Source organism: Tachysurus fulvidraco, chromosome 18 (assembly GCF_022655615.1).
Source record: "Tachysurus fulvidraco isolate hzauxx_2018 chromosome 18, HZAU_PFXX_2.0, whole genome shotgun sequence".
Lineage (NCBI taxonomy): Eukaryota > Metazoa > Chordata > Actinopteri > Siluriformes > Bagridae > Tachysurus > Tachysurus fulvidraco.
This window is the reverse complement of record NC_062535.1, coordinates 19,664,096-19,678,261: the sequence shown is the minus strand read 5'-3', so window position 1 is coordinate 19,678,261 and position 14,166 is coordinate 19,664,096. Positions and strand designations below refer to the sequence as shown.

Sequence of the window (14,166 nt, the reverse complement as noted above, 5' to 3'; positions counted from 1 at the left end):
TGAGTTTGGTTCATGGACCTAATCTCCCTCCTGAATGGCACTCTATGGGAGGTTACCGTCAGGAAGGATCTCCTCTCTCCGGCACAGTGGGCAATCCTACACCCCCATTCCGAGATGTGGAAGCTTTGGGTCTGGCCCCAGAGGGGGACCAGTTCCTAGAGGCAGGCCTCTCGTCTGAGGTGACAGAGACTCTGCTAAATGCTAGGGCTCCCTCCACTAGGAAGCTGTGTGGGGATGTGGTAGCTCAGTGGTTAAGGTGTTGGGCTACTGATCAGAAGGTCACGGGTTCGAACCCCAGGTCCACAAGCTGCCACTGCTGGGCCCCTGAGCAAGGCCCTTAACCCTCAGTTGCTCAGTTGTAAGTCACTCTGGATAAGGGTGTCTGCTAAATGCCGTAAATGTAATGTAAAAAAGCTGTATGCTATGAAGTGGACGCTTTTTCACCTCTGGTGCAATGAACACTCTCATGATCCAGTTCACTGCCCGCTCTGTACAGTGCTGGAGTTCTTGCAGTCTTGCTTTTCTCGGGGCCTGTCCCTGTCTACTTTAAAGGTGTATGTGGCTTCCATTGCCACAAACCACAAACCTGTCCTTGGGGCCTCCTCGGGTAGGCACCCTCTGGTCTCTTGCTTATTGCGTGGTGTCAGGCGGCTGAGGCCTTCCTGTAGACCATGCCTTCCTTCCTGGGACCTCTCTGTAGTCCTGGAGGGGCTGCTGGAAGCCCCCTTTGAGGCCATGGAGTCAGCCTCTGGAAGTTTCTGACCCTGAAGTCTCTCAAAAGAGTGGGTGATTTGCAGGCTTTGTCTATTGCCCCTACCTGCCTAGAATTTTGTCCAAGGCTATATGGACTTACTGGCGTGTAATCACTTCGTCACGTGTCCTTTCCAAGCCATTAAAATGGTGTGCACACAGAGCTTCAGACACAACTTCCTCAAAGAAGCATTCCCATAGCTCCAGCACTGACGCAACGTCAGTAAGTCCGTATAAGGGCATCTACGTCACACAGCTTCTATTTGTCTGAAGGAAGCGCGAGAGGACGCCCGGTGCATGACCAGCGATGCAGCATCTCGTTCCCTTCTTAGGGAACTGGGTTACATACGTAACCTGTTGTAGTTTTCATGTGACAAAAGAAGCCAAAAGAAGCTACTCTGCAAAGCTGAAAAGCAGGTTTTTAGCTAACAATCCTGTATCAGTGTGGAAAGGTCTGCAAGACATTTAAAAATTTTATACTGATGAAAGTAAATCTTCTCTCACAATGATTATGGGTGTTTGACAGGAAAGATTCATCCCCACTGTTGTTGCTTGTGACTCTATGAAGCAGAGGCTGAAAAAGAAGAAGAATCCATATGCAGAATTTTATTAGAAAACAGGAGCCTACAAGCTGAAACATGAGACAAAAGAAATAACAGAAAGCAGTCAGCAAGGCAAACAAATCAGAAGCACAGAGACAAAGAGAGCAAATCCTGAACTAAAAGAAAATTAGAAATCAAACGAGCAATAGCAATAGAACAAGGCTTGGTACTCAGGTAAACTCACTGTACTTTACAAAGTATACATGGTGTGGTCGTGTTATTTAAGTCAGTAAAACCAGAAGCAAATATAGTGAACAGAAAGTGTTAATATTTTGGTGATGGTGCAATAGATGATGTGAAAGTGAAAGTGAAACTAAAGGTGACGCGACATACGGCTAAGTACGGTGACCCATACTCAGAATTCGTTCTCTGCATTTGACCCATCCAAAGTGCACACACAGCAGTGAACACACACACACCGTGAACACACACCCGGAGCAGTGATGATGTTACAGTGGTGATTGAAGTGCATAAAACCAATGTGCATGAAGCCAGAGTACATAAAAATACAAAACTGTACAACACTTATGTGATTCTGCTTATAAGCTTTCAAAAATTATTCTGTATTATTTTAAAGTGTGTTATTTAATGTAATACACAGTACAAATATTACAGGTATTTTGAAAGTATTGATGGAGATGACAAAAGAGAAGGAGAGGGAACTGCACTGTTGTTATTTACTGGTGTGCTTATTATATTATATTATATTATATTATATTATATTATATTATATTATATTATATTATATTATATTATAGTTTTCTAACATAAAATCTGATTAATTTGAAATAAAAACTGGGTGTGGTACTGTGATGGAAAATTTTAGAATGAGATGTTGTTTGTGACTAAAAAATACCCATTGTAACAACTGAGGGGGGATTTTTATTTTTCATGTTTCACAGAGTGTTTGGTCTTGTTGCACAGCAGTACAAATAAATTGTTAACCTTTTTACTCCCACCCATTTCTGCCAGTGTGTTATTCATTCATTCATTCATTTTCTACCGCTTATCCGATCTTCTCGGGTCACGGGGAGCCTGTGCCTATCCCAGGCGGTATCGGGCATCGAGGCAGGATACCCCTGGACAGAGTGCCAACCCATCGCAGGGCACACACACACTCTCATTCACTCACACAATCACACACTACGGACAATTTTCCAGAGATGCCAATCAACCTACCATGCATGTCTTTGGACCGGGGTAGGAAACCGGAGTACCCGGAGGAAACCCCCGAGGCACGGGGAGAACATGCAAACTCCGCACACACAAGGCGGAGGCAGGAATCGAACCCCTACCCTGGAGGTGTGAGGCGGATGTGCTACCCACCAAGCCACCGTGCCCCCCGCCAGTGTGTTATTTTCTCCAAAATTCCACAACAGTACAAAAAAATTAAAATAACAGATTTAGAAAAATCATCAAATATGAGGAAATAAGTGTGTTTTTTTTCCTATAAATGAGTTGATCATAAACATAATAATATAATAAATTAAACAATAAAAAAGTGCAAGAAACATTCATTCATTAATTCATTTTCTACCGCTTATCCGAAATTCTCGGGTCACGGTGTTGTGAAAAATCTTAGTAGAAATAATTAAAGTATTATTCCTTACAATACTATAACCAAAGTAAAGTATTAGGCCTTGCAAAATGTTAGAATTGCTGTCATAAGACATATGTAGGCGATGTTGTAGGCCAAAGATGTTTATTGTAATCATAAACCTAGTAAAAGTAACCAGAGTCTGGGCTGTCAGGCCGAGTCAGTCTGAGCTCTCTGATTAACAATGTGTGAGGAAGTGAAAATAAAAAAAATACAAAGCAACATTATAACAGCAAGGGCTTAGCAAAAACAGTAATGCAACATAACCAATATAATCAAAAACTTTTATCATAGCAAGAAATGAAATGAGGAAACTTGCTCATTGTAGCTGTATAAAAAGGATTAATCCTCCAATTTGACCAGGAAGTAAAGCTCTTTTGAGCACATTTGTAATAACAAATACAAACTTGTTATGTAGAATGGAAAAGACCATGGTTCCCAGACCTTAGCTCATAAATTGTTACGAAGAATGAAGAAGACCATGGTTCTCACCCTAGGCCCTGAGAACTAAGGGGAGGAAAATCCATAAATGGGCATATGGGGAAAAGGTAATGGGAAATAAGAGGAAATTAGGTGAGTGTATTTAGAAAACATAGGAGGTGATGCCGATAAATAAGGTGATATGGCACCTGGGACTCCAAGAAATACTGGGAACCAAAGCGGAGGATAGGAGCGCCAGGGTATATATTGAGAAGATCGGGGGTGAAGGGGTGTGAGTCAAATTCTTCTGGCCAGATGAAGGAGGCAGCCCCACGCACGCACGTGTGTGTGTCTGTGTGTGCGTGTGTGTGTGCCTGTGTGCATATGTCGTGTGTGTGCGCGTGTGTGGATGTGGTGGGTGTGTGTGTTTTTTTATTTTTGCAAGAACATCGCGAGAGTTTTTGTTGTTTTTAATTGATTTTGCATGACATTCTCTTTTTGGGGTTTTCATTTGTTACTTTCTACTTTACAATTTCTCTTAGAAGATTGTTGGCTGATTGACCACAATAAAGAAGTTTGCTCAGTCTCATCCAGGTCTGAGGAGTTTTCTCAGTGTTTTTTTGTAGTAATTATAGAGTTACCAGTTAAGTCTAACTAAAACAGTTTTTAGTAACCAAAAAGTCTAAGTGTAAAGATCACCCTGCGATGTGTCGACTTGGAGACGGGCTCTAAGTTCTGACAACGGGGAGCCTGTGTCTGTCTCAGGCGTCATTGGTCATTGAGGCAGGATTCACCCTGGATGGAGTGCCAACCCATCACAGGGTGCACACACACTCTCATTCACTCACACACTACGGACGATTTACCAGAGATGCCAATCAACCTACCATGCATGTCTTTGGACTGGGGGAGGAAACCGGAGTACCCGGAGGAAACCCCGAGGCAAGGGGAGAACATGCAAACTCCACACACACAAGGCAGACGCAGGAATCGAATCCCAACCCTGGAGGTGTGAGGTGAACGTGCTAACCACTAAGCCACCGTGCCCCCCCGTGCAAGAAACATAATTAACTAAACAAAGTCAGTGTTTGTGTGACAATCATTTTCTTTAAAACACATCAGATGTCTCGGGTACACTGCGTAGGACAATCTGCAGTAATTCATTATAAACAGAACTGGGTGATTTTAATACTTACATGTATACAAAGTACAGCTATACAGTCAAGTCCATAAATATTTAGACAAAAGTATAAATTAAATAGGAATGACACCAAATTTTTGTACATGGTATGAAAGGGTCAATAAACTGCTCAGATTTTGACCAGATGTGTGTTATGCCTTCATTATAAATAAGGACATATAAGGTCTGTTACTACTGAGATATTACAATGTGATGGTATGTTGTCTTGCTGTCACAGAGGGACAAAGGCGAGTGAGGATCCAAATGCAGTTTGAACTTTTTATAAACAAAAACAAGTAACAAGCAACAGATAGGCAGGCAAAAACAGGGCAGAACAAGGAGCGGAACAGGGGACAGAGACAGAGACATAACCAGACAACATACTACACCAACAAAGACTAACACCAGGGAACTGGACAAACAGAGTAGATATAGTAAACAAGAACCAATCACAATTCGGAGACAATCAAAGACTAGGACAAAACACCTGGGGAAGAGATTGAGTGCAGTTAATGTCCATGGTAACAAATAAGTGGGCGGGGCCAACAATTAACAACAGGGAATGACAGCAGACAGAAAAAAAGGAAAACACAGACAGACTCATTACACTTGCAGACATCACTGATGTGTTTGTTCAAGCTGCTTTGATTTGATAGAGTTTACCAACAAGGTGTCTTAATGAACAAGTGCGACATCCTTCAAATGGTCACGTATACAGTATTACTAAGGAACTGCTGAGGTTTTTTAGTGGTTAATGTCTTGTGAGTCAATAAACCTTTATTCATTCTAGCTAAACATATAGTAGAGTGTGTATAGTACTGTGTGTTATCTGCACACCATAATGATGAAGATTTTCATTAACACCTTAAAGCTGCAGCCATTTTCCCAGTTTCATATGAATAAAGTAATAGGCAAGGTGTGTTGTTACAAAATTGAGGAATGTAAGACTGGACTCAAATGCTCTTGCTCAATCTTTATTTCATGCATAATATATTGGATTTTCATTCATTATATAAAGTCAAAAAAAAGTGAAAGATTAATAATCACAAAGAACTTTTAATCAAAATTGCATATAAGAAAAAAGTAATCCTTCATGGAACTGTACCTATTTCATTAAGGAGACTAATACACCCAAGAAAGGAAGACATGACAGGGTTTGTACCACAGGATAAACTCAAATACTGATTATGAGGATAAATGGATGAGTAGATATTGATATTTTCCTGAAGATCTGTCACCAATAGCATTCAGAGATATTAGACTTTCTCACTATTCTACTGGCTTTCTAGGTCTGGAAAGCTAAGGTTCTGTGAGATCTTCCACACGAATGCGCCTGATCTTCATCACAATGGTCTTCAGTGAGTAGTAGTAACCTTTCCAGGACTGCCACATGATCCCTGAATATGCTGTGTTCACATTCCCATATTTGTACAGGCCATTGGGGTTGGCGTAGTGGCATCCTGACCAGTACCAATAGTTGTACCAAAATCCTCCAGCGTTAGTCTCGGCACAGTTTCCTGTTGGATCTTTGTCAAAGGTTGAAAAACCTCTTCCATTCACATAGGACAAAGAATCACCTGTAAAAGACACAATGGCGGACAGTTGGACAAGCAGTTTGAACATTTGAACAACGTGCCATTTAATGACAAATAAACGCTGTCATGTAACTTTCAGCAACCAAACAAACAGGATAAATTGAATTTCTGAGCTCCACATTCAGATTATTAAGTTCTCTCTATTTATGTTTACTCATTTCTAGAGTTTAATAGAATGGTGGTAAAAAAAAATTGGGTTTATGAAATTGTATTATGTGTGAAGGATATTTGTGTGTTCATCACTTTAAATGTATTATTTAGATTAGTTGAATACATAAAATATAGTCAGTGTTTATGTTAATCAGATTCACTCTGCTGAAGTATGTAGTTACTGTAAGTAAGAGGTCTGAATAATGATGTGTGTAATTTCAGTACTAAAAGTGGTGTGTACTGAGATGCTCACCTGCTCCTCCGTTGATGTAGCCAGCGATATTCAGCATGTAGTTAGTGGATTCATCGTTAATATAGAATGTATTGTACTGGGCGTAGGCACTGCCTTTTTCAAAATCCTCCATGTCCACTCTCAGCTGATACTTCTCTGTGGTGGTCATCACGTACATGTTCTCCAGACCTGGAATTAAATTTATTTAAAAAATAAATCATGAACTTTATTATGTATGAGTAACATTCACTGCACACACTAAAAGAAGGAAATTAATAGTAATAGAAGGTGTTGTATCAAGTGCTGTTTTTAACTGCAGAATAATGAGTATATTAAGAGCTATTAATGTGATAATTACAGCTAGGATTCATACAACATTAATCTTATATATTTGTAGTACTTTTATTTAGCTTGCCTTATATATTATATAATCACATTTTTTTCTAGATTTAGTTGTTTGTTTGTTTGTTCCACTGTGTTCTCTCACCTATCCAGTATTCACTAGCGGGATCACCAAACCCATTCTTATACTGCTCCCATGGTCGATAGAAACTCACACTGCCATTGATTCTCCTCTGAATCACCTGGTTTGTGGTTTATACATCATGGTGTACATAGGAAAAAACAATGAGGAAAACTGAATAGATTTCAGAAAACCTGAAGCAAACAGTTCATCACCTTTATTTACCATTAGATTGATCTCACTCAGCCTTAAACAGATTGATGTTCTTACTCACTGTCCACTGCTCATCCTGGTGGCCACCATTTTCCAGGCAGCCCATATCACAGTACACATTCACAGGTTTATTAGGCCCTGCTGGGTAAATGGTGTACACTCCACTGGGAACAGAGGCGTTCTCCATTACGCTTAACTTTAGTTCGTAAACATCTGCACAGTCCAGTGGCAGGGACGTGTTAAAGAGAGGAGTCGAGTGGACCAGTGAGGACAAAGCCAACATCAGGAACAGCAGCATGACTTGATTCTGTAATCAAATAATAATAATAATAATAATAATAATAATAATAATAATAATAATAATAATTATAATAATAATAACAAAAATAAAATTAATTGCATTTATAGTTTCTATACATAATTACAATTAGAAGAATGGGTTCATTTAGTTTAGAAATAGCTGTTTGCATTTACACTCACCTGTACTGGTTCTAGTGTGCAGAATATTATTATGTGAGTTGGACAAGATAATGATACTCCAGCATCATTTGCATCTCTTTAAATATCTTCCAAACCAGCTTGGCAAAAAATCAACATTTTTTGGTGAGAGGCTGAGCTGGGAAATTACGAGGTTTGACAACACATGATGAGACAAGCAGAAGATTAGCAGAATTATCGTATTCTATCTAAATGTAACCTAACATATCCATACATTGGTCTCCTGTGCTTTAACACAATGTTTATTTAAAACCTTTTTTATTTTACAAACTAAAAAGAATTGGTATATTTTTACAGCCATGTGATTGATTACGCATGATCTACACATAAGCTGAGATTCTAGTGGACCTGCATTCCTGTCTTAGCCTGCATTGTATTGTTTGCTCATCACTAAGTTTTCACAAGCATGTACAGTATGTTATGTATGAAACATAATTAGAAAATGAAAAATCCTTTAGTTAATAGAGTTACATGTGCAGTAGACTAAAACACGAATCCTTTTTACATAAAGAGTGACATTGACTCTGTGTCTAAATCATTCCTTTTCAGATTGATTTATGTAGAGCTTGAAACATTAGTTTTGCACTGTGTGCACAGTATAATCTCAACTCCTGTTATGTTGTTTTGTTGAATAATCAAGTCTAGCTATGACAGTATAAGTAAAAGGAAGCACCAGAAGGTGAGATAAATATGTAGGTATTCTGGGACATTAAGTGATCAGCCACTCCACCATCAGCAAACCTGGAACCTGAAACTGGGGGTACAGCAACATCCATCCATAGGGTCTAAATTAGGTTTCTTAATGAGTGGCCTAATATCTGCCAACTTAAATGATTTAGGGACGTAACCTAAAGATAGCGAGGAGTTAATAATATAAAGAAGAGGCTCACCAGCTTTATGTAACACTTGTTTCAGTAATTTAGGTGGAATGGGGTCTAGTGAACAAGTTGTTGATTTAGCTGTAGTAATAAGTTTATTTAACTCTTCCTGTCCTGTACTTGTAAAGCACTGTAGTTGTGATTGCAGAGCTTTAGGTGAGACTGAGCCACGAGATTCTCTCATGGGTTGAACATCAACTATTTTCTTCTTGCTACTTTCAATTTTATTTTAATTCAATTTTAATTTTTTCAACTAGCCACTGTGCTAAATAAAAACCTGGGATTGTTCTGGTTATTTTCTATGAGTTTGCTCAGGTGCTCAGAACCCTAGCAGCTTTTAGAGCCTGTCTATAGCTGGAAATACTGTCTTTATACACAATTCTAAAAACCTCTAATTTAGTTTTTTTCCACTTTTGCTCAGAAAAGAGAGACCACAGACTGAAATTCTGACATCAGGCCACAAAACAGATCTTCACACGCTTTTCCACAGTTGATTGAGTGGGAAAACTCTGACACCAACCTGAGCAGATAAAATGGCTGTCCCTGCTCCTCAAGCCATGACTTCCTGTCAGAATAAGATCTCTACCATGGACTACCATGGACTCCCATTAGGACATAAGTGATAGTGTAAACTGACCTAAACACCACAATTGTTCACACCTATTTTCAGTTTTTGTCAAGACATAACAAGTCTGAGGCCATGAACAGTAGAATGGAACCTTCAGATGAGAGAAAATACCTTGCTTCTGATGGAGAAATATCTTGATACCTGGCTCAGAAATTATAAAAAACAACAACAACATTCTGATAGATCAGCCAAGCTGTCATCTCGTTTACATTTACAATTCAGCCATTTGGCAGATCCCCCATCCAGAGGAACATACAAAAGTACTTAAATCTCTATCAGTTAATAAATTAACACTGGCTCACTAGATTGCAAACTTAAGATACCATCAACATAACTAAAGTCTGTTCAGGGCTTTTTTTCTTCTATTTTCTTTTATTTTTTATGAATACACATGTAAACGAACAGGGGAAGAAGTGCTAGTTTAAATGTTTCAGGAAGAAGTAGGTCTTCACCCGTTGTTTATCAATAGCCAGTGACTCAACTGTTTGGATATCCAGTGTAAGTTTATTCCACCACCTTGGTGCCAGAACAAAAATGGGTCTTGCTGTATGTCTACCTCTTATCGTGAGAGATGGTGAGACCAGTCTAGCAATGCTGGTAGATCTGAGGGAGTGAGGGGAAGTATGAGGAGCTGATGAGCCAGCATCACCACATAACAAATGGGAACACAGTGAATGGCAACTGAATGACATTAATATGTCATTCCATAATAATTAAAAGAATAGTACAAGAAGATCTGGTTTATTTTTAGCTGTATCGGTCTGGTGTGGGCCAGAGTTGGCTAAGTGGCATGCCTGAGTTTTCCCTTTCTGTTTGAGAGTGCATGTGCATGATTTCTCTGCTTCTTCTCTTTTAGCCCTACTTCTGTGGGCGGCTCATTTGCTCTGTTCAATACTGTGCTGGATCTCAAAATCACATGTCACTTTGCCCTGAGGAAATTGTAAAAACACCAACAACAAAATTCCTTTGTGAAATCTGTAGGTGGCACAAAATGGACACCCATATAGCAGAAAAAAACATAATATTTGTCTTGAAGTAGCTTTTTCTGCTTCTGTTGCAACAAAAGGATTGACTGCATTTTCTCTTCTAGGTGCAGCAACACAACCACTCTAGTAAGTCACATTGGTGTATTACCCTTTTGTAAATAAAGCTATTAAAAACTTCCATAAAGCAAAGAAAGAACTCATTTAATAAGAGTAGAATGTTGTTAGGCCCTTACAGGTCCAATGCACTATTTGATGGCACTCAAGTGTCCTAATTGTCATATAAAGTGAGAGGAGATGGAGAAAAAGCTGAGCATGTGCTTGTTCAGAAGAGTTATTAAGGTTTCCTAAGAGGATTCTGTTTTTGTGTTTCTTTTATACATGCAGACAAATGCAGTGTTAAACGATGAGTTGACTAACTATGATATAACTTTTCATGTCTGAAATGCAACTTTTTGTGTTAAATAATGGAGCATTTTGTGTTGGGATAAATCACCATGCTTAGTGATTGTCAGTCAGGAGCCATATACATGTACATGTACAACATGGGCCAACGTAATGAGCAAGGTATGAAGGGTGTGTTTAGTGCTGTGTATGTATCATGGTATTCTGATTAACCTGACCTTTTCTCGTCATTGTTATCCCTCATTCTCTTTGGCATTTCAGTCATTTACTTCATGTGTCTGGATATTTAAAACATGTATTATTAAAACATGCATGCAGGGTATAAAATTTACAATCTTAAGTATTTTTTATGTTTGATAATTTGTCTATATTCTGAATGCATTTGTTTATTTTTGTTTATAAGCTTTTAGACACCACTGTATAATTTGAAAGTTTGTTTAATATAATAGACAGAAGTACAAATTTTACAGGTATTTGTAAAAATATTGTTTGAGAAAATATTGGAGATGGTGCAAGAGAGTGGTAACAGGACAAGTATTACACATTTACTAAGACAAACTCCTCAAGTATGAGGAAATGGGTGTGTTTTATTGCTGTAACTGAGCTAATCATCAGTGTTAGACCGACTGGGCCAATCTAGATGCCTGCTGGTCAAAGTACTTAATACTGTTTATATTTTCTCCTGTATATAGATTGATTTTGCCATATTGTTCTTTATATAATAATAATAATAATAATAATAATAATAATAATAATAATAATAATAATAATATATAATAAAAAGAAAATATAAATATATAGGCATTTAAAAACATTTAACTATATTACATATATATCTAGACAGTATAAAATTAAACAGTAAAATCTTTCTCAGGTATATTGTGTCCAGGTGTATAAGGAAATGATTTGGGAGGTTTTTACTGCATGTTGGAGAATCTGCAGCAGTTCTTAATGTCACACTCACTTCTTTTCAACAGCAGAACTGTCATGATATCAAGCACATTTCTTCAAAGGTTCGTGTCTACAGTAATACCAAAAATCTTATGAGATTTCCTGTGGTTCATGTTTTTTATACACACAAGCAAAGAGTTAAATATGAACGAATGATCTACTTCATTGTCATTGTGTGTATCCAGTTGTAACTGTATCAGTATTGCACATGTTTGTGAGTATATTTACAGCATGTTCAGAGTATACGTACAATTCTAAGATTATCTACAATTCTAAGATATGTACTATTCTAAGATCGTTTACAATTCTAAGATATGTACAATCTTAAGATTATTGAAGTTTTGATAGTTGTAAACATCTAAAATGTAAAATGTAGTGCAGAGACAGTGCAAAAAACAGTATACAACAATATTGTACATGTAAACAATGTTCGATGTTACATTATGTTTGTATGTAAACAGTGCAAACTGGCAGATAATGTGGATGCATACTTGTAAGGTAAGGTTTCCAGTGTGATTCAGAGCAGTCACACCTCTGGGAAAGAAACTGTTCTTAAATCTGGTTGTGCAAGAATAGATTCCTTTGTAACACCTGCTTGAAGTCAGCACTTCAAAGAGATAGTAAAGTCCTTGCCATCCTGTTCTATACATATATGTCTTCCAGAGCTGGGAGATGAGTGCACTGGAGATGACACATTGAAGCGCGCTCCTGTCCACTGTCATGCAACAGAGATACCACTTTAAAATTCTGTATGTCATGATGCTTTCTATAGATCAATGATAAAAAGTTACAAGTTAACAACAGTTCCCTTTCGAGGGAACTCGATGCTGCGTCAGTGCTGACGCTATGGGAATGCTTCTGTAAGGAAGTTGTGTCTGAAACTCTGTTTGCACACACGCCATTTTAATGGCTCGGAAAGGACACGTGAGGGAGTGATTACGCGCCAGTAAGTCCATATAAGGGCATCTACGTCACACTACTCCAGCTTCTTTGTCCTCAGGAAGCGCTCTGTGTATGTGTGTCAATTGTTTGTCCTGTCTAAAAAGGGAGAGAAACAATATGTTGCAATCTAAGCATTTTAAGAGATGCATGCATCCGTGCCCCCACTTTATCTCTCTTTGTGTTGTTTGTTTGGGAGAGGAGCATGCACGGTCGGCTCTCGAGGGAGCCGGCTGCGTGCTTTGTGAGGGGTTCCCTCGGCGTATTCTCCGATCCCACCTAGCTGTATTTTCAGCTTCGGCTGTACCTCAGGATTCGAGTCCTGCATCCACTGAGGCCCTGCGGTGGCTTCGATCATGGGGTTCGCAGGTTGAGTTAGCGGAACCGGAGCAAGAGACGGGTTCCCTTTCTCTTTCCCTCTCCGCTAACTCCGTTCGCTCGGTTTCGATTTTGGGAGCTCGCGCTGCGATTTCTCTCGACCCGGAAGTGAACATGCTGCATCGAGCTCCTCAGAGCTCGATGTGGGCGTGGAGGAGCTTCCCCCCTCTGAACAGCCGAAAAAATTAGCAGCATCCGAGGAGCTCCTCGAGGCGGTGACGTGCTTTTGTTGTGCAAACACACCCATCACCCACGAGGCCTGGCACATTTACATTTGTTCACTCAGAGTTGCTCAAATCCAAGCCAGGCCAAACCTCTGTGTGTGACAAGGAGAAAACCTATACAAAATAGTCTGTTTAATTTATAAAAAAAATGTGTGTGAAAACAGAATGAAAAGTTGCTAATACAATGACAACTTGTACAGACCTGGGGTCTATTTGACTCATCTGGAAAGTTTAATGAGTTATAACTTGGGTTTCCTTCCACATATTTGCCTGAAATTTACCAGGATTGTTCCAAATTATGAACATACATACAGACACAAAAATGCACACATAAAATGTCCACTAACACACACACCAAAACACACACTCACACACACACATGCACACTAGGGGTGGAGCCGAACCCGAATACGGTATTTGGAAAGGTACAAATATCGTGTTTTTTACTAATACTTATTTAGAACAAATACTTAAAAAAATATTTGTAATCGGGAACAAGAAAAACTGCTGCTTACACAGGCTGCTCACACAGCAACAGAGATGGCTCAGCTGAGCGAAAAAATACTTCACTGCATCACTATTTTTGTTGAATAGATTTTTGTACCTTAACTGGGTTCCAGAGGCCCAGAGAACCTTTCGGGAAGCGGAGTTTGATTTCATTACGCTGCATTATTGACGTCTGCATTCGGGTGCTCTTATGTTCGCTCTGTTTACGTACAGTAGCTCTGTTAGCTCGGTAATTTAGACAATAGGCTGTTGACAGAGTAACATTAACGTTCGGTTAAAAAGGATAAACAATGCTTGTGTAGTTGTGTCGAATAGTATGCACTTGTGGGAGTTATACGGTACATATAAGTTACTCTGTCTTTTACAGCCAGCAAGATGTAGGCTATAGGCTACATCTTGAAAAGATGAAGAGTGTGCCTGCTGCTGAGCCATCTCTTGGTCCTCCTCCAGCCAAAAAAAACTTGCTCAAGTACTGTGTGGAAGCATTTATCATCTTCCAAGTGAAATATGGTTAAGTTATGGTTAACATAAAACACTTAAAAAAATTAAAAACATAAAAAAAACAAAAAACAA

The 14,166-nt window shown here is 39.0% G+C and overlaps 1 protein-coding gene across 1 annotated transcript; it reads right to left on the bottom strand.

Annotated features, from left to right (window-relative positions):
- Positions 1–5,507: 5,507 nt before the first annotated feature.
- LOC113658433 (microfibril-associated glycoprotein 4) lies at positions 5,508–7,836 on the bottom strand. The gene is made up of 5 exons (XM_027170843.2): positions 7,683–7,836; positions 7,264–7,509; positions 7,014–7,110; positions 6,548–6,715; positions 5,508–6,126 (listed from the first exon to the last, which is right to left on the bottom strand). Exons 2-5 carry the CDS (start codon positions 7,498–7,500, stop codon positions 5,849–5,851), a joined length of 780 nt encoding a protein of 259 aa, XP_027026644.1. The 5' UTR covers positions 7,501–7,509; positions 7,683–7,836; the 3' UTR covers positions 5,508–5,848.
- Between the last annotated feature and the right edge of the window lie 6,330 nt (positions 7,837–14,166).